Source organism: Sus scrofa, chromosome 14 (assembly GCF_000003025.6).
Source record: "Sus scrofa isolate TJ Tabasco breed Duroc chromosome 14, Sscrofa11.1, whole genome shotgun sequence".
Classification (NCBI taxonomy): domain Eukaryota; kingdom Metazoa; phylum Chordata; class Mammalia; order Artiodactyla; family Suidae; genus Sus; species Sus scrofa.
Window position 1 is genome coordinate 46,817,464 of NC_010456.5, and position 27,859 is coordinate 46,845,322.

General features: G+C 48.5%; 1 protein-coding gene across 4 annotated transcripts in view; it reads right to left on the reverse strand.

Annotated features, from left to right (window-relative positions):
• Nucleotides 1–25,016, reverse strand: part of ASCC2 (activating signal cointegrator 1 complex subunit 2) — a 45,173-nt gene extending 20,157 nt beyond the window's left edge. Inside the window, exons 1-9 of one of the 4 annotated variants that reach the window (XM_021072415.1) lie at nucleotides 24,909–25,008; nucleotides 22,687–22,865; nucleotides 19,499–19,596; nucleotides 11,734–11,892; nucleotides 11,195–11,365; nucleotides 10,095–10,224; nucleotides 5,524–5,591; nucleotides 3,955–4,065; nucleotides 2,813–2,925 (exon numbers count right to left, since the gene is read on the reverse strand). In XM_021072415.1, the coding sequence (XP_020928074.1) occupies nucleotides 2,813–2,925; nucleotides 3,955–4,065; nucleotides 5,524–5,591; nucleotides 10,095–10,224; nucleotides 11,195–11,365; nucleotides 11,734–11,892; nucleotides 19,499–19,579 (833 nt within the window). In that variant the 5' untranslated portion in view covers nucleotides 19,580–19,596; nucleotides 22,687–22,865; nucleotides 24,909–25,008. Of the gene's footprint in view, nucleotides 1–2,812; nucleotides 2,926–3,954; nucleotides 4,066–5,523; nucleotides 5,592–10,094; nucleotides 10,225–11,194; nucleotides 11,366–11,733; nucleotides 11,893–19,498; nucleotides 19,597–22,686; nucleotides 22,866–24,908 lie in introns of all 4 variants that reach the window. The other 3 variants (XM_021072414.1, XM_021072416.1, XM_021072418.1) reach the window with 3 other exon arrangements.

The window sequence follows — 27,859 nt, forward strand, 5'->3', positions numbered from 1 at the left end:
GTTTAAAAGTAAAATGCAAACAGTACACATGCACTCATAATCTGACAGTACTAAACATAAAAAAGAATGCAGGAGATTTATAATGTATCTATTTGCTTACATGCATATATTTAGATCCCTATCTCTGGAAAATTGCATAAAAACTAACACAATGTTTGTGTGTGAGGAAAAGAACTGGGGAAGGTAGAGAAGAAGGGTTTTCCGTGGCTATTTCATACTTTCTGTGTTTGAAGCAGGTGAATGTATTATTCGCTCAACAATTTAAAGGACAAAAGAGAGGAAGGAGGAGAAGGTTGTTCTGAGAGAGATTAGCTAAAGGGCTGTTTGGTAACCCCTTGCCCAGAGCTCTCCGGGACTGAGGTTGCTGCCTGAGCTCAGTGGGCGTTCCCGGCCTCCAGCACAGCTGGAACAGGCTGGGCCAGCCCCAGGCTGTTTGTGGGTCAGAGGCAGTATCACTTGCCAAAGGCAGGGTCACTTGCAGTCAGAAGTGTTTTCCTTTCTTCCTCTTCACCGGAGAAGGTGGAACTGCTCCCCTGCCTCTACTGGTGTCTTGCAGGAAAGCCAGTTCTTCCAGAAATGACCCTTCAGTCTCGAAGACCCTTTCCAAAACCATCTGTGCCACGTTTGGGAAGATGCATTCACCAAAAAGGGAAAATGCTTATGATGAGTGAAAATAAACCAGGTACAAAAGTGTAAGAACAGGAGTTCCCATTGTGGCACAGTGGTTAACGAATCCCACTAGGAACCATGAGATTGTGGGTTCAATCCCTGGCCTCGCTCAGTGGGTTAAGGATCCGGCGTTGCCATGAGCTGTGGTGTAGATCGCAGACATGGCTCGGATCTGGTGTAGGCCGGTGGCTACAGATCTGATTAGACCCCTAGCCTGGGAACTCCATATGCCGAGGGAGCGGCCCTATAAAAAGGCAAAAAGACAAAAAAAAAAAAAAAAAAAGTGTAAGAACAGCATGATCTCTCATGGTGATTTTAATTTCCTACCTTTGGGCGATTTCCCCAATTTCCTACAAGCATTTGCCATAATAACCATGAGAAAAGATACTGTTTAAAAAATGTGACGGTAAAAAAAAAAAAAAAAAAAAAAAAAAAAGTGGAGTTCCCATTGTGGCTCAGTGGGATAAGAATCCAACCAGTGTCCATGGGGATGCAGGTTCCATCCCTGGCTTTGCTCAGTGGGTTAAGGATCCAGCGTTACTGTGGCTGTGGCATATGCCAGCCAGCAGCTGCAGCTTTAAATCTACCCTTAGCCTGGGAACATCCATATGCTGCAGATGGGCTGTGAAAAGAAAAAGAAAAAACAGTGACAGTTAGCGTCCCCTCTAACCCCTTTCTTCGAGGGGAGTGTGGATCAGTGCTTCATTCTAACCTTCTCCAGGAGGCCCATCAATGCTCAGGTCTGATTTTCACAAGCTGAGGAGATCCAGTAGGGCTCTGGCCCCAGCTGACAATTCTGGCACACGTCAGCGATAGGTAAATGTTTTGTCAAATGCGTGAACAATTGACCGAATGGACAGAGGGCTGGGCGGATGGAGTTGTGTGGCTCCCAGAAGCTCCTGTGAATGGTGGGGAGAGATGCCTGGCAAGAACAGCCAGAGGCGGAGTTCCTGTCCTGGCTCAGTGGTTAACGAATCCAACTAAGAACCATGAGGTTTTGGGTTCAATCCCTGGCCTTGCTCAGTGGGTTAACTATCTGGCATTGCCATGAGCTGTGGTGTAGGTTGCAGACGAGGCTCGGATCCCGCGTTGCTGTGGCTCTGGCATAGGCCAGTGGCTACAGCTCCTATTTGACTCCTAGCCTGGAACCTCCATATGCCGTGGGAGAGGCCCAAGAAATGGCAAAAAGACAAAAAAAAAAAAAAAAAAAGAACAGCCAGAGGCCACTCAGAACAGGCCAGCCCCTCCCCAGCTGTTGCCAGGCAACGTGCTGGTTACCAGCCCATGCGACCCACACCCCTTCCTCACTGCACAGGGAACAGATGTCCATGGTGCTAAGTGGGCAAAGAGAGTCTCCTTCCCCACCCCAAACCCCCCCTCTATATCTTTCTCCATCGCAGCAGGATCTTTCTATAACTTCTTTGGATAAAAGCCTTCAGAGGCTCCCTCCTGCCTACAGGATAAAGGCCCCATTCCCTGCCAGCGCGTATCAAACCCATCAAACCCTCTCTTGCTGTCACCTTCTCCCCAGGCCATGCCCGCCCCTCATGTCACATTCTACTGCCTGGTTTTCCCTGGAATTCACTCTGGGGCTGCGCAGGCCTCACTCTGCCTGCCTGAACACCCTTCCTGCTGTGGTAGCCTTTCTCTGTCCAAAGGTTGCTATCATTCTTAAGACCTCATTGGAGGGTCACCCTGAAACCTTCTTTTATTTCATGGGACAGAATTTTGCTCCCTCGTCTGTGTCTGTGATTTGGCACCAACAGCTGGCCCCACACATGCACACATCTGCTTGCTTCCTGTGTGAGCTCTTCCCTGGGCTGGTGCTGGAGTCCCCAGCCCGCTCCTTACAGTCTATCACTCCCTGTGCCTGCCCGAGACAGGGGCTCTGAGACAAAACAGAACCAAACTGAAAGTGCTCAACTCGGTTGGTGTTTTTCTTCCTCCCTCGCCCTCTTCTTAGCCCCACATAGGAATGCTTCTCAAATGCAGGCCCCACACAGGCAGGAGCCGGATCTGTCTCCACTGCCGTATCCCCAGGGCTGGAAGAGGGTCTGGCACATTCCAAGCACCCAGTAAATATGTGCTGAATGAGGATGTTGAACCAGAACCTTGACTTCCACAGCCAGAACTATCGCTGTACCTGTAACAGAAGTCGTGTTTCTGGAAGGTCTGGCAAGCCAAAGGGAAGATATCCAGGAAGGCCCAGAGTGTGGTGCAGGTATCACAAAGGTAGAGAACAATGTCCTTTAGTTCCTGTGGCCAAAGGAAAACACTGTATTATTCTCATCCGTCCCCACAGACAGCTCTGGAGAGGGTCTGAGACAAAGCTGACAAAGCCAGGGATCCCCCAGAGGCAGGTGAATGCTGGAGGCCCCAGGCAAAGCCTGGCTGGTCCAGCTCTAGGAGCACGAGCTGGGCAGCTCAACCTACGACTCCACAGATGCACACACAGGGGTCTCTAGGGCGACTTCTAGCTCTGGGACAATATGGTTCTGTCTCTGGATGCTGAAGGAGAACCCAGCGTTGTATCTGAAGACAGCACCCAAGGTCCCAAACAGAAAGCACATCCCACTGAGAACAAGAATACCCAGCCCACACTTTTCTTAGATTCTGAAGAGCGTACACAGAACAGGGAGTACTTTCTCATGTACTTCCCTGATTCTCATGACAACTCTAAGAAGTAGGCTGAGGAGCTGTTAGGATCTCTATTTTACGGATAAGAAGACTTATCTGTAAAAACTTGGCTGTGGTTCAGAAGGGTAAAAACACCCTGCTCCCACAGCACTTGGTGCACCCTTTTCTGAAATGTTGGTTGAATGCCTGTTTTTCCACAAGATGGCAAGCTCCAGGAGGGCAGCGCACAGCAGCCTCGCTCCTGCTCTAACGCAGGGCCTGACACATGCCCAGGTTCCTTAAACATTCACCTTCTGTCTGTCACCCCCTTAGACTCCGAGTTCCATGAGAGCTGGTGCTGTATTTGCTTTTGCAAACTGCTTCATCCTACCACCCAGCCTGGAGCCTGGCACATGCTGGGGGCTCCTCAGTGCAAATAGGCTAAATGGATACATTTCTCAATGAATAACAAGCCAATGAACCTCCATTCCTCCATCTACTAGTCCATAAATGAAGCTCCCGGAGGAAAAAGGAAGCCTGCTGAAACCCTCTAAACCTGTGTGATGGGAATAGCTGCCTGTGGGTCAGGGTCAAGGGGCTGGGAGCAAGGCAAGAAGCTGCTGGGGCTTCTATTGGCCAGAAAGGAGCTGGGCTGAAGGGCAACCTCACCAGGAGAGGCATGTCGCTGGGGGTCAGCCGGCTCCTCTCCTCCAGCTTCTGGGGTATGGCGCTGGCCCCGTCCCCTTGCAAACCACAGTGCTGGAGGATATTGCTGAAGACCTGTGAAACATAAGAGGTGACTCCCACATCCTGTGAGCCGGCAGCTAGGACCCCTGTCCTGCAGCTAGGGACTGGTGATCTGAAAACTGCCTTGGAAACTTTAGAATACGTGCCAGTGTGCCTGGGACACCAGCTGTGATATCTCAGAGAGAGGGGTCAGAGTGGAAACTGTGTGAAAGGGGAATGATGGGGGTATCTTTCTTGCAAGATTCTAGTGAGGATTAAAATGACAAAATGGGAGTTCCCCGGTGGTTCAGAGGGTTAAGGACCCAGTGTCATCACTGCTATGGCTCTGGTTACAGCTGTGGCGCAGGTTCAATTCCTAGTCTGGGAACTTCCGCATGCCATGGGTGCAGCCAAAAAAAAAAGGAAGTTCCTTGGTGGCCTAATGGTTAAGGATTTGGCATTGTCACTGCTGTGGCTCAGGTCACTGCAATGGCCAGGTTCAATCCCTGGCCTGGGAATTTCGGCATTCCATGGGTGAGGAAAAAAAAAAAAAGACAAAATGTGCGTAAATCCTGTAGATACTACCTGGACAGGCTGGGCAAGGGCATAGTAATAAATTATTAAGAGATATAGCAACATGTTTTTGGATCCCCTGGAGATTGTGAGTAATGGGAATTATATCGAAATAAAAGACAAATCAACAGTGAGGGGAAAAGAGAGCCCCATAAATTCCTGTAAGTACTTAACTGATAGCGCCATATTTAAGCATGTTAGCTAGCATGTCAAATTCTAAAAGTTACTGTCAAAAGTGGTGGAAGGATTATGGAAGATTAATCTTTTTTTATAAAATTTTCTACAAGGAACATTATTTCATAAAATGATTTTATAAGGCTTTAAAGATTTGAGAAACACACAGGGGTATCCTTAGAGCCAGATGGCTGATGACAAGCAACAGAAAATGCACCTCAAGGAGTTCCCTTGGTGGTGCAGTGGTTAACGAATCCGACTAGGAACCATGAGGTTGTGGGTTCGATCCCTGGCCTTGCTCAGTGGGTTAAGGATTCGGCGTTGCTGTGAGCTGTGGCGTAGGTCACAGATGCGGCTCGGATCCCGTGTTGCTGTGGCTCCGGCGTTTGCTTGGCAGCTACAGCTCCAGTTCGACCCCTAGCCTGGGAACCTCCATATGCCTCGGGTGCGGCCCTAGAAAAGACAAAAAAAAAAAAAAAAAAAGAAAGAAAGAAAAAAGAAAATGCACCTCAAGCTCTTTGTGTATGAGTGCTGGACAGCCCTTAGGTTTCGGTCTGGTTCAAGAGGGGAAAGGACAAATCCGAAGGAGTGAGGGGAGGGGTAGGACGCAGAGATGGTCTGGAGATGGGTCTGGAGGAGGGGTGAGATGAGGGGCAAACATCTCCCCCGGACTCTTCCAGCAAAGTCTAGGAACATCACCAGTGGGGGGAAGGGGGGTGGGCCTCCTCAGCCTGCCCGCCCTCGGGCAGGGCTGAGAACTGGTACCTGAAGGATGGTGGGCACGGTTGCATCCAGGTCATTATAGTAACTTGGCTGCTGGAGAAAGATGTTTCCTGAAAAGAGAAAAGAAAGGTAAGAATTGGGAAAAGACAGTGAGCATGGAGAGGACACATTACAAATGGTTGCCAGCGTGTTCTGTGACCTTTCTCCCCTTTCCTAAGCCTGCCTGCACCAGAGCAGTCCTGGCCCCAGGCCCTGCTGGCACAGAGCTTTGGCCCAGCCTAGAAACTTCCCCAGGGTAGGGGAGGGACCTTGCTCAGTACAATTTAACCTTTTGAGCACCTCTGCCCAGTGAATTATGTAAAAGACCCACCCTGGTCAAACCAGCTCACCCTGTCATCCCCAGGGAATGATCACACCTGGGCACTGTGCCTGGTATGACGGCACTAGCTTTGTAAATGGCAGTCAGTCATCCAGGAAAATTAGGAGATGTGATTTCTTTGCTCAAGAAACCTGGGTGCGACCATCCAGGATACTTGCCAGGCCAGGCCTTCAATAATGTGAAGAGATTCTAGGGTGGCCTATCTCTAGAAATTCTCTTACCCTCTGCCTTTGAATCTGCTAGCCACTCTAATCCCTACTCCAAGGTGAGAAGCCTGAAAGGGACCTGGAGGGATATTTCTCACACATGTGCAGTCATTCCTATAAAAGGAAGCCCCTCTCCAAGTGTTTACTATCTTCCAAGTGCTGCTGCTCTGAGTGCGGAGGTTAGAGCATATGGTAACTGGAATAGACGGTGGATGTTCTAGTTGCCTAAATGGGGATGGAAGGCGGGGAGGGAGGGAAGGTCATGGCTAGCTGAGGGGCATGGTGAAGCAAAATGCCAACACCTGGGCTCCTCGTATCACTAGCATCCCAGCATCTAAGGCTGTCTGTCTGTCAGGATGTTCTGAATTTTAGGTGTCCTCTGACTTTGGGTGGGTCTGTCCTTGGTTGCCTTCCTGATAACCCTGCAGCCCTCACCCCAACCTGGAGGATTTGAAGATGAACAAGATCAAAAGCCAAATGGGGCTGGGTGAGTAAGCCAGTGACTAGGTGGCTGGACTTTCTGTAAACACTTTCCTGGAGGCCACTTCGTTCCTTGATTCCAGAAAGCTGAGTTTTCCCTGCATGAGCTTGCTCAGTGCTTCCAGCCTCCAGATGGGTGCTGATCTCTCAACCTGTGAAGGTATGTCCTGACCATCTGCACCTACTTCCTGATCCTGACTGGCAGGGAGTGACGGAGCTGTCTTCCCATCAGCCTCTGCTCTTCCTCATAAAACTGTTCCTATTGCTATCCTCAAGGTCAATTTCAAACTCCTGACCATGGTGCAAAAGGCCCTGTGAGATATGGCCTCTGCAGGCATCTCGGGCCATCCTCCTCCCATTCTCCGAATTGCATTCCTCCCTCACACCATCCTCAACCTCACAGAACGAGCTCTGTCCCCTCCCTCTGCCTGCAGTGACCTCCCAGAACTAGGTCCACCATAAGGCAGGCGTCAATTTCTCCGGGCAGAGCCCCCTGACACCAGCATCTGGAGCAGGCATCCCCCCTCATAATGCCCAGCCCACACAGTGGGCCTCACCACACCTGGACCACCAAGCATTGGGGAAAGCACCTCTCACAGTCCTTCCCATGCCTAAGCCTCAGTCACAGGGGTGACTGATTAGGATCAAAATAGATCACATTTCGCAATCTACCCTTGGGGGCTTTGGAGTCTCTTTCTACTTCTTTATCTGATTCGGATGACAGTGCAGATCTGACTTTTGATCTCTTAAAGAAATAATTAAAATGTAAGGGACAGCCCTCGAAGAGTCCCTTCTCAGAAACCCAGGGTGGATGGAAGGTACTGCCAAAAAGATCAGGGCTATCCTGCACGGGGCCAAGGCTCCAAGAGTCTAACTGAGAGGCTCTGCTTTCACAATGCCACTTGGCTGATTCACAACACCAGCCTTGAGGTTTAAAAAAAAGTGGGAGGCGGGGACATGGCAAGGACTGGGCTTCTGACCAAAGGACGGTCAGCTAGTTCCCTTGCTCCCCTCTTCTCTCCTTTGTCCACCTTCTTCCAGCTGATCTGCTTTGCTCAAGAGCTTCTGTGGTGGAGAAAGTGGAGGCTGCCCCTTGCTGTGTCTTGTGTCTTCTGCTCAAGGGTTCAAAAGAGCTGCTGCTAATGTGTGAGTGTGTGTGTGTGTGTGTGTGTCGGAGGGTGTGGAGAAGGGATCTGCAGACAGACAGACAGACACACACACACACACACACATACACACAACGATGGGGCTCCTGATGTCTGATCCTGCCCTCTTTTCTGTGAGCCAAAGAAAAGGATCTCCCTAATAAGCTAATTTAGAGTTCTCAATCTGGGGATGAAAACATTCTAAAATACCTCAAAATCGAGGGACCATGTTTCCTGGAGATAAGCTTTCATCTGATGCTCAAAGGAACCAGTGCTTTTGGGAGCCTAACCCAAAAGATGAGGAATCCTGGCATAAGCAGAGCTTCCTCACTCCACCCCAGCCTATCTGGAAGTGGCCAGACAGCATCTCTCCCAGGTCCTCATGGCTCACAGATCTAACACTGACCCTGCCTCCACTCACAACCCGCTCCCCACCTCCTGTTTTCCGACATCAGTTTTTTCCAAAGTCGTTAAGACTTCTACCTCCAGCTGACCCCCTAAGCTCTGCTTTATGCTCCTCCCCAGTGTCCTTTTCAGCCTCAGCAGCCCAACCAGGCTTTCACTTTCAAACCCACACTGAAGCCCCGGCCTCCTCCATGGCCTCCTGTCACCACCCTCCCCACGTGCATGCTGCCAGATTAGCCTTGCTACCAGATGGCTCCCTGCCCTGCTCCAAACTCCTAGAGGCTCCATGGCCTCGGCACCACCACAGCTCACACTTACCGAGTGCCCATAACGTGCCAGGTGCTGTGGGGAGCACTACCTCATATTTAATCCCCACAACCAGCCTTCAAGGTGGGTGTGTCATTAGTCTTCCCCTCTTCAGAGGAGAAAGCTCAGGCTTAGAGTGGCTAATTAACATGATCAAAGTGACACACCCAGAAATAGAGCTGGGGTGTGAACGGGCACTTCAACTCCAGAGCTGGCTCTCTTAGCCACCAAGCAGCAGTGCTCCCCAAGTGCTAAAGTCTGGTGTGGAGCCCTCCCCGATCTGGCCCCAACTTCTTCCCCTGTCTCCAGCACAGCTCTCACCAAACTGGCCCAGTAACTGTTTCTCTGCCTAACCGGCTGTGATTTTGCTCACTCACCCCATCCTCTCAGTCTACAGTATAATTATTAAGAGTCTTTCCTGGGGAAAAGAAAAGAAATTAACTGATGATCAGGCAATAATTAGATCTGAATGAAACACCAGAGGTTGTTCCAATGAAAAAGCTGGATGTGAAATTTCATACACATTGTACTCTAACATGTATTTTTAAAAAATACACAGAGAGGAATTCCCTTGGTGGTATAGTGGTTTCAGGAAAAGAAAAGAAAAGAAAAGAAAATTTTGGAAGAATGTAAAGTATAAAGCAGGAAAGCAGTTACCAAATTTCTGCACCCAGAGACAATCATTTGGTGATTATTCCCTTCCAGTTTTTTTCTCTGTGTATTTAAAATTTTTTTTTGGCCACACCCACGGCATGCAAAGTTCCAGGGTCAGGGACTGAACCCATGCCACAGCTGCGACCAGAGACGTACAGTGACAATGCCAGATCCTTAACCACTAGGCCACGAGGGAAGTGTCAAAAATTTCTAAATTAACATATTTCCTTTATTATTGGGGGGTGGGGGGAGGAAGGAAACCATTTCAAGGGATAACGAAGCTCTCTAACTGGGTGTTTGGAAGACCGTCTGTCCTGCAGTTTCAGGGTGAGGAGGGCAGACAGGGGAGTCCAGGGTGAGCGCCTCTCCGTGCTGGGCCAATGTCACGAGCTGCTGCTCAAAGACAGAGCCACTGTTCCCTCTGTGGCATCCCAACAAAGTGTCCACCTCTGAGAGAGGACCTTCCAGCCCACGGCCTCCTGACAGGATCCAACTGCTGATGTCCATTCCCTTCACAACCCAAGAATCCTCTCTGAACTCTGCCCTCATCTGTCCTCAGCAGTAATGCAAATCGTTCTGTTTCTGAGGCAGCCCCATCTTCCCCGAGATGGGGAGGCGCAAAAGGCAAGTGCTTGAGAGCCAGGCCTAAGTGACATAAATCCCAGCTTGGCCACTCATTAGTCATGGCCTCTCAGGCAAGTCCCTCACATTTAACCTCAGTTTCCTTAACTGTAAATGGGGATGATGACACCACTTACACCATGGGGTGGCAGCTATGAGGGTCAACTGAGATGACATATGAGGAGCGCTTGGCAGAGTCGCCGGTGGGTGCTCAGACAAAGGTCAGCTGTCGTTGCTGTTCTTATCCCCTTTGACTGTTGGGCACGCAGCCTAATGCTAGGACTCCATGATCCTGGAGGAGCCTTGTGATGTCCATGTTTGTCTCTCTTTCCCTCTGCCACTTAGTCACTTCTCTCCAAGTTGACACAAATATCCATTAAGTCTCTGCCTCCCCCCAGGTCCCGGGGCCCCACACACCTATCATCTTCTGCAGCAGCGGGGAGTTGCCTTTTCCAAAGAGCACACAGAGGTCCAGGATCTTTGGGATGTCAAACAGGAAGTTATTGTAGAGGATTTCTCCAAAAGCAGAGGGGGAAATGAAGTGATCCTAAGGAACAGTGCAGAAAGGATGAGAGACTTTTGAAAACATGTGCAAAGACACATGCAAGCTCACAAGAAAACAGGGGCCTGGTCAAGAGAAGAAGCTCTGTCCATACCGTGGACATGTCTGAGCCTCACAAACTGACCTGAAGCAAGAGTCCCTCTTCATCTGAATGTAAAAAGAAGTAAAAGCACACTCTATAAAACCATCAGCTGGAGAGTCATTCTAAAATATTTACAGGTAAATTACCATGATGTCTGAGACTGCTACTCCAAGAAAAAAAAGAAAACTTGGAGAGAAAGAAAGTAAGATTGGCAAAATGTTGGTAACTGTTGAAACCAGGTAATGGGTACATGAGTTTCATTATACTTTTGTGTATATCTGAAAATTTCCATACTAATATAGTAAAAAAAAAAAAGGAAAAAAAAGCAAGAAATTATTTTTAAAATAAATACACCCCCCCCACACACAGAAAGGAAAAGAGTTCCCTGAGGGAACATACACCTAACAGCAGTTATTTGGAGGGGAGGGAATTCTGTGGGCAACTTTCATTATCTACAAAATATTTCTGTCACATTTAAATTGTTTAGAGGCAGCATTATTTCTTAAATCGGGGGGTGGGGTGGGGTGGGGTGAAGGGCATGAGAAGTAGACGGTTTAAAAAAGGAAATACAAGTTCCTTTAAAAAAAAAATCAGAATCAATGCTTTCACCCTCTGACGCACAAGACAAGGCCCAGTCACACGTCAGCTGGCACAGAGCCCTCAGCTCCCATTGATGAAAACACTGGGTGTAATGCAGGTGACCCGGCAAGTTAGAGGATAAGAGAGGTGGCACAGATTTCTTCCCCAACAGTGGGAATAAAGGCGGAGGAGAGACAAAGAGGAAACTCTATACTTCCAAAGCTTTCCTTCCCAGGGGTGAAAGCCTGGCACAGAGGTGTCAGGTGGCGGCCTGTCACAGGATCAGGGGCTTACTTTGGATTCCTTGTGAGTGGACATGCGGAGGAAGGTGAGAAAAACACTTCGGTGGAGGCGCTTCTGCATGTCAACCACCTCGGGGGCCGGAGCCACCCACTCGTCAAACTTTCGGGGGACATAGCGCAGGTAGGAGTCCAGACACTTCTGCAGAGTCTCATCGAAGATAACCTAGGCCAGGTGACAGCAGAGAGCAAGGATTGGTCACTGAGGCCCACAGGCTTGTGGGTCGACTATGCGGGGCTCAAGGCCCACTGCCCTGGCCTGTGGCAAACAGTCCAACCCCAGGGGACCAGGGAGGTACGAAGAAGCCCAGGGCTAAACACAAGTTTCTAAAAATGACATGCTGAAAGGCGTTGTGTAAACATCATTATGATTGTGATACAAGACAGAGCAATCCAAACCACAGTTTGCTGTTAAGAATCCAGTGTAAGAAGTAGAGAAAAAAAGCATCTCCTGAGGGAAGAAAAACAACAACAGCAACCAACCAACAGCATGTCATGTGCTTTGTTTTAGCGTTAATTTTGATAGAATGTTACCTGGCACCAGAATTTATCGTGAGGCAAGGCCAGGAGCCAGTCGAGGTCATTGGCTACGAAGGTGGCGCGTTCCAGGTACTCCTCCACTAGGGCAGGAATGTTGTCTTTAGGGGGCGGTTTGTATAACACAAAATACCGGTCTGCCTTCTGCTCGGGGTGCTACGAATCCAAAAACCACGTGTTAACGTGGCAGAGGTTAGTCAGCGAAGGCCCATTTGCCAACCCACAGCAATGACAACACTGGGCTGTTCCAACCAGTGACCCTCAAGCATAAAGAACCAAGTGTCTCTGACAGAGGGGGCTTGGTTGCATCTAGGGAACACTAGGAGGGCATGAAATATCATGTTTTTGGAGAATATTTAATGACAGGGAAAGGTTAGGCAAAGAAAGAGCAGGACACAAGATTCTCTATTTAATATAACCAGTTGGGGATTCTTTTTTTTAAAGTACACATATTTAACGCATTCACACACTGGTAAAGGTTTTTTAAAAAGTGCATGTGGAGGGGGTGGGGGACAACACCCCAAAGCTAATAGTGGCTATCTCCAGTGGAAGGGATTATGACCTGAATATATTTTATTTTATTTTATTTTTTCCCTTTTTGGCTGTCCCGTGGCACATAGAGTTCCCAGGTCAGGAATTAGATCAGAGCTGGAGTTGTGATCCAAGCCACAGCTGTGGCAATGTTGGATCCTTAACCCACTGTGACAGGGTGGGGATTGAACAGGCCTCCCAATGTTCCCAAGACGCTGCCCATCCTGTTGTGCCACAGCAGGAACTCCTTGAAATATTTTCTGATTAAAAAAAGAGAACATGTATTGTTTTTTTGTTTGTGGTTTTTTTTGGTCTTTTTGCCTTTTCTAGGGCCGCACTCGAGACATATGTTGGTTCCCAGGCTAGGGGTCTAATTGGAGCTGTAGCCACCGGCCTACGCCAGAGCCACAGCAACACGGGATCCAAGCCGCATCTGTGACCTACACCACAACTCATGGCAACGCCGGATCCTTAACCCACTGAGTGAGGCCAGGGATTGAACCCGAAACCTCATGGTTCCTAGTTGGATTCATTAACCACTGAGCCATGACGGGAACTCCTGTTTTTTTTTTTAAATTAAAAAAAAAATTATACAAGTGAGGCATGAGTATCTTTTCCAAAAACTCACAAGCGGGAGTTCCCGTTGTGGCTCAGTGGAAAGGAACCCAACTAATATCCATGAGGACATGGGTTCAATCTCCGGCCTTGCTCAGGGGGTTAAAAGATCCAGCGTTGCCATGAACTTTGGGGCAGGTTGCAGAACGTGGGTTGGATACTGTGTTGCTGTGGCTGGCAGCTACAGCTCTGATCCAACCCCTAGCCTGGGAATTTCCTATGTCTGAGGTACCGCCAAAAAAGACCAAAAAAAAAAAGAATCCAACTGCAGCAGCTCAGGTACTGCAGAAGTGTGGGTTTGATCCCTGGCTCAGTGCAGTGGATTAAAGGATCTGGCATTACTGCAACTGTGGCTCAGATTCAATCCCTGGCCTGGGAACTTCCACATGCTGTGGGTATGGCCATAAAAAAACAAAGAAAAAAGCAACAGTGCAGAAAGGTGAGTCACCTGGGACCACACTCCCAGCCCTTGTGTCGACCCAGAGGTAACCTCCCACCATCTTTAGAAAAAACACTCACATTAAAATGTACCCATATGGGGCATTCATTGGGGCCCACTTTTATCGTTCTGATACACACTATCATACTGTGCATATCATTGTGCTGTCTCCTTTTGATAATCATAAAAAAACTTCGGTAATTTTTTTAAGATGCTAATAAACTGCAGGTCTTGGCTCAGCTTCACTAAGTTCTCTCTTCCGACCCTTACCTTGCCATGAACAAATCTGACTTTGTTCACCATAGAGAAGAGACGATGAGCTCAGTTTTCTCTTATGACTACATAAGGGCTGCTTTTTCCAGGGGAGGTGGGAACAGGAGGAAGGCCAGGCTGCATCTCAGCTGTTATTAACCACAATCCACCCACCTCCACGACTGTCAGTCCAGGGGGCACAGGGAAACCACACCTGACTGGTCTGTCTCCTCAAGAACCATCACTGCCTCCCGACTGCTAAATGCAAGTTCATAAACTGTGCGGTTCCTGAGTCTCACCAGATTCCTTGGGGGCCACCTACTGGGTGGGTCTTCGGGGCCCCTCCCATTAAAAGTCAGAATTTAGGGAGTTCCCGTCGTGGCGCAGTGGTTAATGAATCCGACTAGGAACCATGGGGTTGTGGGTTCGATCCCTGCCCTTGCTCAGTGGGTTAACGATTCGGCGTTGCCGTGGGCTGTGGTGTAGGTTGCAGATGTGGCTCGGATCCCACGTTGCTGTGGCTCTGGCGTAGGCTGGCAGCTACAGCTCCGATTAGACCCCTAGCCTGGGAACCTCCATATGCCGTGGGAGCGGCCCAAGAAATGGCAAAAAGACAAAAAAACAAATAAATAAATAAAAGTCAGAATTTAGGAGTTCCTGTCATGGCTCAGTGGAAACGAATCTGACTAGCATTCATGAGGATGCAGGTTTGATACCTGGCCTTGCTCCATGGGTTAAGGATCCGGTGTTGCTGTGAGCTGTGGTGTAGGTCGCAGATGCAGCTCGGATCTGGCATTGCTGTGGCTGTGGCATAGACCAGTGGCTATATCTCTGATTAGACCCCTAGTCTGGGAACCTCCATATGCCTCAGGTGTAGCCCTAAAAAGACCCCCCCCCAAAAAAAAAAAAAAAGAGTCACTATTTATTTGTTTATTTATTTAGGCCATGCCCATAGCATTCAGATGTTTCTGGACCAAAGACTGAATCCATGCCACAGCAGTGACGCCAGATCCTTAACTGCTAGGCCTCCAGGGAACTCCTAAATCAGAATTTATACAGTGGGGTTTCAGGTCCAAATCTTTGGAAAAAGGAATCCTGCTGACTGAAACAGGTTCAAAACTACCCTCTAGGGCCTCTAGTCATCTCCGTGGTTTCCAAGTTCCCCTCCTTCCTCTATCCGTTGACATCTCAACTCTTAGGTCACTTCTCAGACCAAGCTTACTCACCAACCCCCATTGCCCAACAGACACACAGACACAGCCCTGAGAGCCTACCTCCTCCAATCCCACAAACACTTACTGGGCCCTGCTGTGTGGGTTGGGGGGCCACATGAGGAAAGGCATTGTGTGCCCCCAGAGTTCCCTCTCCAGAGGGTAAGATGCACATCTAAGCCATCAAATGAGCACAACTGAGGCAAGCTCAGACCTGGCAGAGAACTGTGGGAGTGCAACAGGCGATTAACTGTGCCTAGAGGATGAAGGGCTGCTTCCCAAGGCAGACAGCCTGGCAGCAGCAAGGCAGCATCTGGTTAGGGCCCTGGAAAATGAGTTTTTTAGATGGAGGACACAGTATTCTTATGGAGGCATTAAAAATGGGCCACTCAAAAAAAGGGCATGCAGAGTTCTCTGTTGGCCTAGTGGGTTAAGGATCTGGCGTTGTCATTGCCATGGCTTGGGTTCAATTCCTTGCCTGGGAACAGTCATCACCAAAAAAGGGGGGGGGGCACAGATTGCAGTGGGTAGTGGGAGATGGATTTGGAGACAGACGCTGGAAAGATGATAATAAAAGCCAGCATTCACCTGCCCTGTGCTGGCTGCCTAGTAGGCATGTCCCATGGCCCATTTCTTTTTTTTTTTTTTTTGTCTTTTTGCTATTTCTTGGGCCGCCCCTGCGGCATGTGGAGGTTTCCCAGGCCAGGGGTCGAATGGAGCCATAGCTACCGGCCTACGCCAGAGTCACAGCAACGCGGGATCCGAGCCGCGTCTGCAACCTACACCACAGCTCACGGCAACGCCGGATCGTTAACCCACTGAGCAAGGGCAGGGACCGAACCCGCAACCTCATGGTTCCTAGTCGGATTCGTTAACCACTGCGCCACGACGGGAACTCCCCATTTCTTTTTTATCTACAAAAACTATTTCAAAGGGAGAGAGTTCCTCCATTTTACATAGGAGGAAACCAAGACACAGTCAGATTCAGGAACTTTGCCAAGGTCACAGGGCTAGGAGGCAACTGAGGCAGGACTTGAACCAAAGCTGACACTGCAGGCCTAATGAATGACCTACAGTATCACATGCCACCCTAGTCTCACTGCCAGCTCTCTGACCCCAGTTCTGAACTCACCTCCTCCAGGAAGTTTCCCGACTCCCACCCTGACTAGGTTAGGGGTTCACCTGGGTTCCCCCAGCTCCCGTACTCTAGGCCTCCCAACTGTAGCACTGGTTGAACTGTCTCAGAAGTGCTTTCAGGGGAGTTCCCTGGTGGTCTAGTGGTTAGGACTCAGTGCTTTCACTGCTGTGGCCCAGGTTTGATCCCTGGTCTGGAAACTGAGATTCCACATCAAGCCACTGCATGCCACGGCCAAAAATAAAGATAAAATATCAGAAATGCTTTCGTTTTTTTTGGCCATGCCCACAGCATGTATAAGTTTTCTGGCCAGGGACTGAACCCACGCCACAGTGGCAACCCCAACTGCTGCCATGACAATGCCAGATTCTTAAACCACTGAGCCACAAGGGAACTCCCCAGAAGTACTTTCAGAACCGGGATTGCTGTGGACTGGGAGAGAGGAAGGGATAGATTACAGAGGGGCACAAGGACATTTTTGAGAATGGTAGAAATGTTTATTATCTTGATTATGGTGACAGTTTCATGGGTGTATATAGATGTCAAAACCAATCAAACTGTATAGTTTAATATGTGCAGCTTATTGTCCTACAATGATATCCCAATAAAGTTATATAACAAGGGAGGTCCTGTCTTCTGTCTCCCCACTCCCCTGTAGGTGCCTGGAAGGAGTCTGAGCCTTGCCCTCCACAGCATTCCCAGTCCCTAGATCAGTGCCTTGCATCAAGCAGACTCTCCGTATACATTTGCTGGTTGAACAAAGGAATGAATGGAGGTAATGAAGGACCAGGTCCTGCCAAGGTCTTTGAAGGACCTTGAGTACCACGCTCAAGAGTGGGGGCCATGGAAGATTCCAGGGCAAGAAGCAGCAGGCTCCAGCTGTATCTTCCACCCTTGAAGCCTGGCTTAGGTCCAACTTGCTCCATGAAGCCTTCCGAACATTCTCTGCCCATCGAACTTCTGCTCTGTTTATCTTGATAAGAAACTATTTTGTACTGTTCTCCAAATGCTCCACGTACATACATCTTGCCTTTCTCAAGAGCTCATCCACCCATTTTGGCCCAAGACTTGATTTCTTTGGGATCTTTAATAGCAAGTATGTGCATCTGCACAGTAGCTACTCAATAGACATTAGCTTCAGCTGTCACTCGGCAGAGGCAGCATGATGTCCCTTTGCTGGAGATCTCTCAAGCTGGGACTGCAGAGACAAATACAGGGTGGGTGCATATCTCAGGACTATCTTTCAGGAGCTTCTGGGGGGGCCTGCAGCATGGCCAAGACTACTCCTCCATCAGCAGCTGTCTGCCTCAGCCCAACCCTCTTCCCACTGTACACCCCATTCATAATGCTGCTGTCACTGTCACTGCTGTCATCACTATGTTTATTGAGTGCTTGCTATGTTCTAGGCACAGAGCTAATTTTAAGACATCCCATTGAATCCTCATAACCACCCCACAGAGCTGGTTTCTTGTTACCTTTTAGATCCACAAGCTTAGAGAGGTTAAGTAACCTGCTCAAAGCAAGATTAAACGCAAAGCTGAGTTCCCTGATTCTGTGATACTGCTTCCATCCCAGGTGACTGGCAGCTGGTTGTAGGAGTCAGGCTCTCAGGACTCGAGGACAATGCACTCAGGTCCTCCTGATGGGTCCACCCGCTGGGTCCACCCTCCTCCCATGCTCTGCCCAGCTGGTGCTTATTCACCTTTCAATACCCAGGTCAGGATCCGCCTCCTACAGGGAGGCTCCCCTGGTGGTGTGTGCTCTCCCACCACTCCCAGACCTCACTGCATCCACACACCACTTTGGTCTGGCTCAGCAGCCCAGGTTTCCTTCTATCAAGTCCTGATCACACTGCAGAGACTCTACCAGTCTGCTTGCTCTCAGTCTATGGACCCCCCCCCCCCAAGGACAGGAACCACATCTTTTCTCTTTGGAGCTTCAGTGCCTGTCACTAGGGTCCTTGACTCATCTACTGAGTGTCTCCTGAGAGCCTACCACACGCCTGGCACTGGAAAACCAGAATGAAGGGAAGGAACCAGGTCCCTGCTCCCACAGAGCCCAGAGCCTAGCAGCCCAGGTGTCCAGTTCACAGGGAAGAACGGAGGTGGGAAATCAGGCCCAAGGAATCAGTCCCACCAGCACTCTCCAAGAGGATGTCTACAGTGATGGAACTGCTCTACAACTGGCCTGGGCTGGCTGACACAGCAGGCTCTCACCACATGCGGCTATTTGAATTTTAGTCAACTAAATAAACAGGGAGTTCTCTGATGGCTCAGTGGGTTAAGGGTCCATCGTTGTCACTGCTGTGGCTTGGGTCACTGCTGTGGTGCAGGTTTGATCTTTGGCCTGGGAACTTCCACTTATGTGGCCAAAAAATAAATAAATAATTAAAATTGTGAATCACTATGTTATACACCTAAACATACCTCAATTCTTTAAAAAGTTGTGAAAAGGAAACAAGAGGTAGTTTATTTGTTTGGTTTGGGCTACACCCATGGCATAAGGAAGTTCCCGGGCCAGGGGTTGAACCCTGTGACCTAAGCCACTGCAGAGACAATGCCAGATCCTTAATGCACTGAGCCACCAAGCCGGAATGCCTTTGGTTAAAGGTATGGGCTCTAGGGACAGTCTAGCCGGTTCCATTCCTGGCTCCCCTCACTTTCCAGTTCTGTAACCCTGAACTCTTAGTTTCCTCATCTGTAAAATGGGAACAACCAAAATGCCTACTCATAGGGCTGTGGTGTGGCTTAAATGAAATAATCCCAGTGAAACATTTGGAAAGGTCTGGCTCAGAGCGAGTGCTCTATAAATATTAAGTACTATTATTAGAGAGTAGTTAGGAAGTAATAGGAAGCCATCCAGAAAGCAGGAAATGAAACACCAAACTCTTGTTTCCCATGACTTTACTCAGGCTCCCAGAAAATACTCCCCCCCGCCTTGTTTGAGTAAGCTCATATTCTTGGGAAAACAGCAAAGAGGTATTGGGACTCAGGTGCCCTCATCTGTCTCCTTCAGCAGCCAGGCACCTCTCTCCAGCCCTAATCTCTTCCCGCAGCTGATAATCAGCACGCTCAAAGCCTCCTTGATTTTCAGTCTCACGAGCCCTGCTGAGTCTGTATGTGGCGCTCCTTAGCCCGTTGAGAGAAAAGACAACCTGACCTCTGAAATCAGTGGTCAACCCCCCAAAGGGATAGTAACTGAGATAGCTCTGAAAAAGGTCCACCCAAAACCTGAACTCCCCCCACAGGGTTCAACCCCCAGACCCTGCTTTGAGCCAGTTCCACTGTGAGGCCCACTCCGGCTGACTCGAAACTGCCATCAGACTTTGATTCAAAATGAAATGCTTTGCGGGGAAGGTGTGGGGTGGTGACATGGAAAATAGTGCTCAAATTCAAGCTGCTGCTGGGAAAGGAAACTTTGACACTGGGCCTGGAAGAACCCAATAGTGTCCCAGCTACTGAATTACAGACTGTGGCCCTCGGGTCATTCTTAGAACAGATACAGAAGGAATTTACTTTTTGCTTCTGAAATTGCAAGAATGATAGCATCAGGCTGAATGGCCTCAAGGCACCGGCTCACCAGCGCAGGTGAAGTCCTCAGCTTTCCCGTCTTCAGGTCCTTGTGGGTGATCTGGAGTTGGTCCAGGGGCAGAGCTGGCATTGTGCTGTGTGACCCTCCTGAAAGGAATAGGGATGGGAAGAAGAGAGCAGACACAGAGGCTCCTGGGGGCAGGGGCCAGCTCAGGGACTGATCCCAGAGCCACAAGAGAAACTTCAACCTCTGGTCTCAGGAGGCTCCTGATGGGGGCCTTGAAAGGCCTGGTTCCTGCACCTACTCATCTAGATCAAAGTGACTTTTTTGCCTACACTGGTAGTTCTTAGCTGAGGAAGAAAACAGTTTCCCAGGTGACCCCTGATATATTCTCATGCAATGTGAGAAGTACTAGTTAATAGGATCTAGATTATGGAGTTTCCACTGTGGCGCAGCGGGATTGGCAGCATCTCTGGAGCCCTGGAACACAGGTTCAATCCCCAGTCCAGCACAGTGGGTTAAGGATTCTGCAGGTGCTTAGGCTTAGGTTGCAACTGTGGCTCAGATCTGATCCCTGGCTCAGGAACTCCATGTGCCGTGAGGCAGCCAAAAGACAAAAGAATCTAGATTATTACGGCCCAGTTCTGTGCTCTCCTTGGCCTGTGAGCTCTGTGCTAGGGCTTTCCTTCTCTTGCTACCTTTCCTGTGACTAGCATAGCCCTCGTACAGAGGTGGCTTCATCAAATATCTGATGAACAATTGAACATGAGGACACTTTTCTTCCAACTCTAACTGGATTTTCAATCTTTTGGGAGTTAGAACCATGGGCCTTTCCTCACTTACAGAGGGGGTTAAGAGTCTACAACTTTTCTAGGCTTCAGAGAAGGATATGGAAAAACAGACCAGGAAGGTCCACAGAATTTATAGAAAACTGTCGGAGCGGGCTCCTTTCTAGTAAGTGAAAACACCTCAGAGTCCGTGAACAGCAGACCCCATGTCTCCTGTCTTCCCATCCAGTGCTCTTTTCTCAGTACAACTTGGCCTGACTCACAAGAGGGACACGCATACAGGCTGAATCATGGAGCAGAAGTGACTTAGGCCCCTTAAAAGACATGCCACAAAAGGCCAGCGGTGTCAACGACAATATGAAGACATATCGAGGCTGGGATGAGGAAACCATCACCTCCTGAGGCCTCAGAGAGGAGCCACAAGCTACTGGGGTCCCATATCTCAGTTATCAGGCCAGGCTCTGGTGTTATGAAGACAGACTGATAAAGCAGGGTCTCCACCCTGGGGGAGCTTCTGATCCAATAATGAAAATAGTGGCAGCAGAAACATACTTAGCACGTGCTGGTGCTCTTCTAAGTGCTTTTCTTAGCATTAACTCACTTAATATACTTTAATTTGCTTTACATGTATTACTATTCATAACAACTCTAAAGTTGGTATTATAACCTTCATTTTATCAATGAGGAAACAGAGGCTCAGAGAAGATAAGAAACTTGCCCTAGGTCTCAGTTAGTAGCTGTTGAAGCAGGCTGGCTCTTTTTTTTTTATTTTATTCTTTTTTATTTAGTTTTTTGGGGGGCTGCAGCATGCAGTGGCTTGATGTGGGATCTCAGTTCCCAGACCAGGGATTGAACCTGGGCCACAGAAGTGAAAGCATCAAATCCTAACCACTAGACCACCAGGGAACTCCCTTTTATTATTATTATTATTATTATTTTGCTTTTTAGGGCCGCACCTGAGGCATATGGATGGTCCCAGGCTAGGGGTTGAATCGGAGCTGTAGCCGCCGGCCTACACCACAGCCACAGCAACGCGGGATCCTTAACCCACTGAGCGAGGCCAGGGATTGAATCTGCAACCTCATGGTTCCTAGGCGGTTTCTGCTGCGCCACGACGGGAACTCCGAACACCAGATTTTTAACCCACTGAGTAAGGCCAGGGATCGAACCTGCATCCTCATGGATGCTAGTCAGATTTGTTAGCCACTGAGCCATGACGGGAACTCCCTATTATTATTTTTTAATAGCAGGCCGGCTCTTTAACCATTTGCTGTACTAAGTCTAGTGCAGTTGAGTTTGTGGGAGCTGTGGCTGTCAGAAAAGCATTTCTAGCAGAGAGCCTAAAGGATCAGGAGAGCTTGAGTTGAGTCTTGAGAGTGGAGACTGGCCAGGGAAGAAGGATGTCCCAGGTAGAGAAAATAGGAGCAAAGGTCAAGAGATGGGAAGCAGTTTGGTACACAGGGACCTTGATTCAAGGGTGGCTTTAAAGACTGTGAAGCTATCCATCTTCACGTGGGATGTAAAGAGAGAGGACCAGTCTGTCTAGTCCTCCAAGCCTGTTCTAACTCTAGGACCTCAGTGGATCAGACATGTGGTCCCTGCACAGAGGTGGTCTGAAAAAAAAAATCACAAGGTAAAGTAATGAAAGGGGCTTAGGTGAGTTTTTATCTTTCATCTTTGCAAAATGTACATAATGCTATCTGTTACATATACATTATTTCTAATCAAGTTACTATCTTACTAGTCTCTCACAACAACCCAATTAAGGATGACAAGGATCATTATGCTCAGACATCCAAAGAGGGGCCCTGATTTGCTCAAGGCACAGACATGAGTGGCCAAGTTCAAACTGACGCCCAGCTCTTGTGCCTTGTCACCTGGGTCTCTTGCACTGAACATGCTAAAAATACATCTTTCTTGGAGTTCCCATTGTGGCTCAGTGGTTAACGAATCCGACTAGGAACCATGAGGTTGCGGGTTGGATCCCTGACCTTGCTCAGTGGGTTAAGGATCCGGTGTTGCCGTGAGCTGTGGTGTAGGTTGCAGACGCGGCTCAGATCCCACATCGCTGTGGCTCTGGCGTAGGCTGGCAGCTACAGCTCAGATTAGACCCCTAGCCTGGGAACCTCCATATGCTGCGGGCGCGGCCTAAGAAATGGCAAAAAGACAAATAAATAAATAAATAAAATAAAATAAAAAAATAAAAATACATCTTTCTTAACGCCCAGTAATGCTGAGAGGGTGGCTGGAAACATCAGTGGTCAGTTCACCAATGCAAAAGTTTTTTTTTTTTTTTTTTTGTCTTTTTGCCTTTTTCTAGGGCCGCTCCTGCAGCATATGGAGATTCCCAGGCTAGGGGTCTAATCGGAGCTGTAGCCACCAGCCTACACCACAGCCACGAATGCAAAAGTTTAAATGACTCACAGGCCCAATCCTTTCCATGCTTACCTTCCAAAGATGGTAGTAGGAGAGTCCAGTGTGGGGACCCAAGGTGGGGAAAGAGTCATAGGAGGAGGCAGCTCGCCACCCCTATAATTCTAGGCCCCAGATAGCACCTGCTTTCAGAAGAAATTCAGTTCTACAGCCAGTGCCTGTAAGAGCAGTTCAGACTCAGGCTGGTGTGTGGGCTGAAAGAGAAGTTTATAGTTTTACAGCCTGGGTTCAAATCCTGGCTCCACCCTACCCATCCATGCTGAGATCTAGAGACAGTTCCTTAACTTCTCTAAGCCTTGATTTCCTCATCCGTACAGGTAGGATGATAACAGTAATCTTATCTCTCAGGGTTAATGTGAGAAGTAACCAGTATGTTCAACACAGCATTTGACACATAATAAGCACGCAGTAAAGCTTATTTGTTGTTACTACTCAAGTCCCAACCATAGGCAGAGCACTTTGGGCTTCATCTATTACTCAGCAAATAATGACGGAATGCAATCTGGGTTCTGGGCATGTAAATGAGCTGTAATTGGAAATTTCCAAAATGAGCACAGCAGAGAAAGGGAGGATGTCACTGAGAAGGTGCCCTAGGTGTTGAAGGATAGGAGGGAAAGATGGGCAGGAAGGGCATTCCAAGCAAAGAGCAAGCATAAGCAAAGGCTCAGAGCCTGTGGTTTTGAAGGAAAGAGGGAGACATTTGGTATGGCTGAAAACATATGGTCAAGGGAGGTGGTGGTGGTGACATAAGTGGAGAGAAGAGGGTGGATAGGACATATGGAGCCATTTAAAAAAGGGTCTTGAGGGAGTTCCTGTTGTGGTGCAGCAGAAACAAATCTGACTAGTATCCATGAGGATGCATGTTCGGTCCCTGGCCTTGCTCAGTGGGTTAAAGATCCAGTGCTGCCGAGAGCTGTGTATAGGTCACAGACACGGCCTGGATCCTGCGTTCCTGTGGCTGTGGCATAGGCTGGCAGCTGTAACTCCGATTCAACCCCTGGCCTGGGAACTTCCATACACCACAGGTGCAGCTCTAAAGAGCAAAAAATAAAAAAATTAAAAAGGGCCTTGAATGTTATGCTAAAGATTTTGGCCTTTCATTTGAAGGCGGTGAAGAGTCACTCAAGTAGAGAAAAGACACAATGAGAAAGAGAAGATAATATCCTGGTGGCAGGAGAGGCCTTCTACAAACCACCGGGGAGTGAAAAAAACTGTGTTAATTATCTTACTCATCCATTCAAAAGAGTTTCTGAGTATCTACTATGTGCCTGCAGTGAAGCCTGGAGAATACTAAGGTGGACAAGGAAGAGACTTGATCCTGCGCTTTGTAGAGTTTACAGTCCTGATGGTTAACACAGATATAAACTAAATAGTCATGCAAATGAGTAAAACTCAGTACCATGAGTATTTGATGCAGGTAAGGGCAATGGGTTGTGACAGCATTTGACAGAGAGAAATGACTTGAAGGAGAGAGGATGTCAAGGAAGATTTTCATCTAAAGTGTGTGTGGAAATGAACTGGGTGAAGACTGGACTCTGAGTACCAAAAGGATAAAGACAGTGATCATTATGATAACTGTGGTCCCCAAAGCATCCTCAGCGCCAAGCAGGGCAGCAGAAGCCCAAAATTAGGAAAGAACTTTCTTTAGAAGGGAAGCTTGGAGCAAGTACCAATTACAATTAGGCCTGGGAGCACCCCCAAGACTACTGCTACCTGTTTCTGACTGTCTTCACCCTCCCGGTCTCAATTCAGTATCACTCCAAGACCTTACCGTACTGCCCTAGCTAAAGTATACACTCCCCTAGTTACTGTCATATCCTAGTGCTTTTATTTGTGGTTGACTGTCTCCACCCACTAGACTGTAGGCTCCAAGAGGGCGGGAGACTTGTCTTGTTTGTACCCTCCAGTGCTTAGATCTGTGCCCGGCACGTAGGAAGCGCTAGACAAATATTTGTTGAAAGAATGAATGAATGCTGAGGAGACTGACGCTGGAGGGGTGGGTGGGAGGATCGCGGCTCCTCCAAGGTCATTCTGGGGCCGATCCTCGAACCCGAGACTCTAGGCTCAGCGGCTTGGCTGGGCAGAGTGGAGGGGGATGGGGCGATTCACGGCCCCGGGGGCAGCGGAAGCCCTAGACCTGCCGTGGAGGTGGAGGGGCCCGAGGCCGCGTGAGGCACGGCTGCCGCCCCTCCCAGGCACGATGCCCCACATCCGGCAGGGCCCAGCCACGCACTCACCTCGGCGGCTCCACTGCCAGCTCTATGCAGCCGCCGCGGCGGTCCACGGTGACAGCTCCCAGAGCGCCGGCGCTTCCGGGGTCAAACGGCGATTCCGCAGGCGCAGACAGGAAGCCTGGGCCCGGCCCCGCCCCCGGAGCCAATTGCCGCAGGGAAGCCGGACCTGGGGCCACGCCCCAGCCCCAAGTCTCCGCCTCCACTAGGGACAGGCCTGGCTGTAACCACGCCCTCCTACCTCTCTCCTTGCTTTAGCAGCGAGGATGGAAGGTGAGCAGAAAGCGGGTGTGGTTACACTTCTTGAAAAAACTAAGTATGGTACCGTGCTCTTAGGCTTCAACCTCATTCCTTAACCTTCTCGGCCATCGTCTCAAGTCCAGAAAGAATTCTGTGGATAAATGCTGCAAGCTTCCCTTTATTGGCATCATTTTTCAGGCAAACCGATCATCCAGTGATACTGAAGGGACAGGGAAAAAAGTGCCAGTAACTCTGTTTTTCCCCCCTCTGGCATCATACCCATTGGGCATACAGGAGATAATTTGTATCTTAGTGGTTCGTTGGAAGAAAATCATGTGTAGACAGCCTTTGGCAGAGAAAACTTAAAATAGACTTCTGGCAAAAAAAATGTATGGATTGGTTTCATCATTCCAGATGGTTATTAATATCGCTGATGTTTTAGAGCTAAATAACATGACTGTAAAAAGACAAAACAGGGAGTTCTGTTGTGGCTCAGCAGTAACAAACCCAACTAGGATCCATGAGGATTTGGGTTTGATCCCTGGCCTTGCTCAGTGGGTTAAGGATCTGGTGTTGCCATGAGCTGTGGTGTGGGTCACAGAGGTGGCTCGAATCCCATGTTGCTGTGCCTGTGGCTTAGGCTGGCAGCTGTAGCTCCAATTTGACCCCTGGGAATTTACATATGCCTTGGATGCAGCCCTAAAAAAAAAAAAAGACAAAAACATCCAATAAGACACCCAACTTCTCCAAATATGTCTCATTTTCCTCATCTGTCAAAAGGAGTCATTGATAACCAACTTTTTTTGTCATTAGGAAGCTTCATGAGATGATACAGACAATGCCAAGCACACAGTAGGTGCTCAAGAAATTTTAGTGGAGAGAAAAGGAGGAAAGGAGAGAGGAAGGAAGGAGACTATAGGTTGGAGTGTTAACCCTTTTTGTTATTATTACTGAGTAAACTTTATTATATTCATAGTTGTGCAACGATCATCACAACCAAATTTTATAGCATTTCCATCCCAAACCCTCAGTGCATCCCCCCACCCCCCTTAAGCCTTATATTTATTTCATCTTTGTTTTCTCTCCTTTGCCTGAAGAGAAAATGAAGAATGTGAGCTTCCAAAGGAGGCATCCTTGTCTGAGCTATCATACATCCAAGTGAAATTAAATTAAAAAGCACTTTAACAGGAGAAGCTTTAATGTATTAATTACACACAAATACAGAGGAATATGGGGGCCTGTATTTTCTAGATTAAGAGAAAAACAACAAACTTAAAAAGCAACTATTCGGGTTGGCAAGATAGGCCAGCATCTGCTGTGCTCCAAACCAGTCAAGTCTAGAGATAATTAAGAGAAAAATAGTCAGTAGTTGGAGCTAGGAAATCAGCATAGGAATATCTGGGACCAAGTCCCACCTGGCTAAGATGCTCTGAGTCACCCAAAATGAATTAGTATTGTCTTTGTGCTTCAATCCTCCAGCAAGTGTGAGTTTGCAGAGTACCCATTGTTGGGGTTAGCTGTTGTGTGGCCTGCACAGTGTTTATTTCCTCTGTTTTCCCACTAACAGCATCTTGGCTGTCCTTCAGAGAACACCCTTCTTGACTCAGAGTAGTACTGACTCTTTATCCAGAGCTGAGGGGTGTACAACTGTATTAATTACCTATTGCTATGCAACAAATCACCCCAAAACTCAGTGGCTTAGGACAATAATTTTTTATGATCTCACATGGTTTCTGTGGGTTAAGGATTCCGAAGAGGCTTGCCTGAGTGGATCTGACTTGGGGTCTCCCATGAAGATGCAATCAGATGTCATTTGGGGCTGCATTCCTCTGAAGACTTGATCAAAACTGAAGAATCCACTTCCAGGTGAATCCGCACATGTGACAAGTTGGTACTGACTATTGGTGAGAAGCCACAGTTCCTCTCCACAGGGCTGCTTGAGTATCCCCACGACATGGCCCCTGGCTTCCTTCAGAGGGAGCAGTCCAAGACATCAAAGCAAAAGCACTATTCCTCCATGATCTAGCCTTGGAAGTCACACCATGACTTCAGCCACATTTCATTGGCTTGGTTCAACCTGAGAGGGGACTAAGAGCAAGAATAACAGAAGGCAAGATTGTTGGGGGCCCTCTTGAAAAGTGGCTACCACATCAATCTAAGACAAATCTAGCAACCAGCATATTCCAAACCCTCAGCCACAGTGACTGGCTCAAGAATAGATATATGAGGAATTCCCATTGTGGCGCAGTGGGTTAAAGATCTGGCGTTGCCGTGAGCTGTGGTGTAGGTTGCAGACGTGGCTCAGATCTGGTGTTGCTGTGGCCTAGGCTGGCAACTGTAGCTCCGATTAGACCCCCTTGCCTGAGAACCTCCATATGCCACAGGTGTGGCCCTAAAAAAAAAAAAAAAAAAAAAAAAGAAAAGAACAGTTACATGATCCAAATTACACAATTTTGGGATCTTTATTACACTCAAGAGGAAAGAAAGCTCTCTTTCTGATGAGATTGCTGGCAGTAAGTAAGGAATGTCTGGAGATGTTTTTGGCTGTCACAACTGAGCATCTAATAGGTAGATGCTGCCAAACACCCTAGACAGCCCACGGCCACAGAGAATGATCTGGCCCCAAATGTCAATAGCGCCAAGGATAAGAAACTTCAGTCTTAGCCCAAGCTTCTTTACACTGTGGCTGGGAAAGGTGGGAGCTACCAGCTATTTCG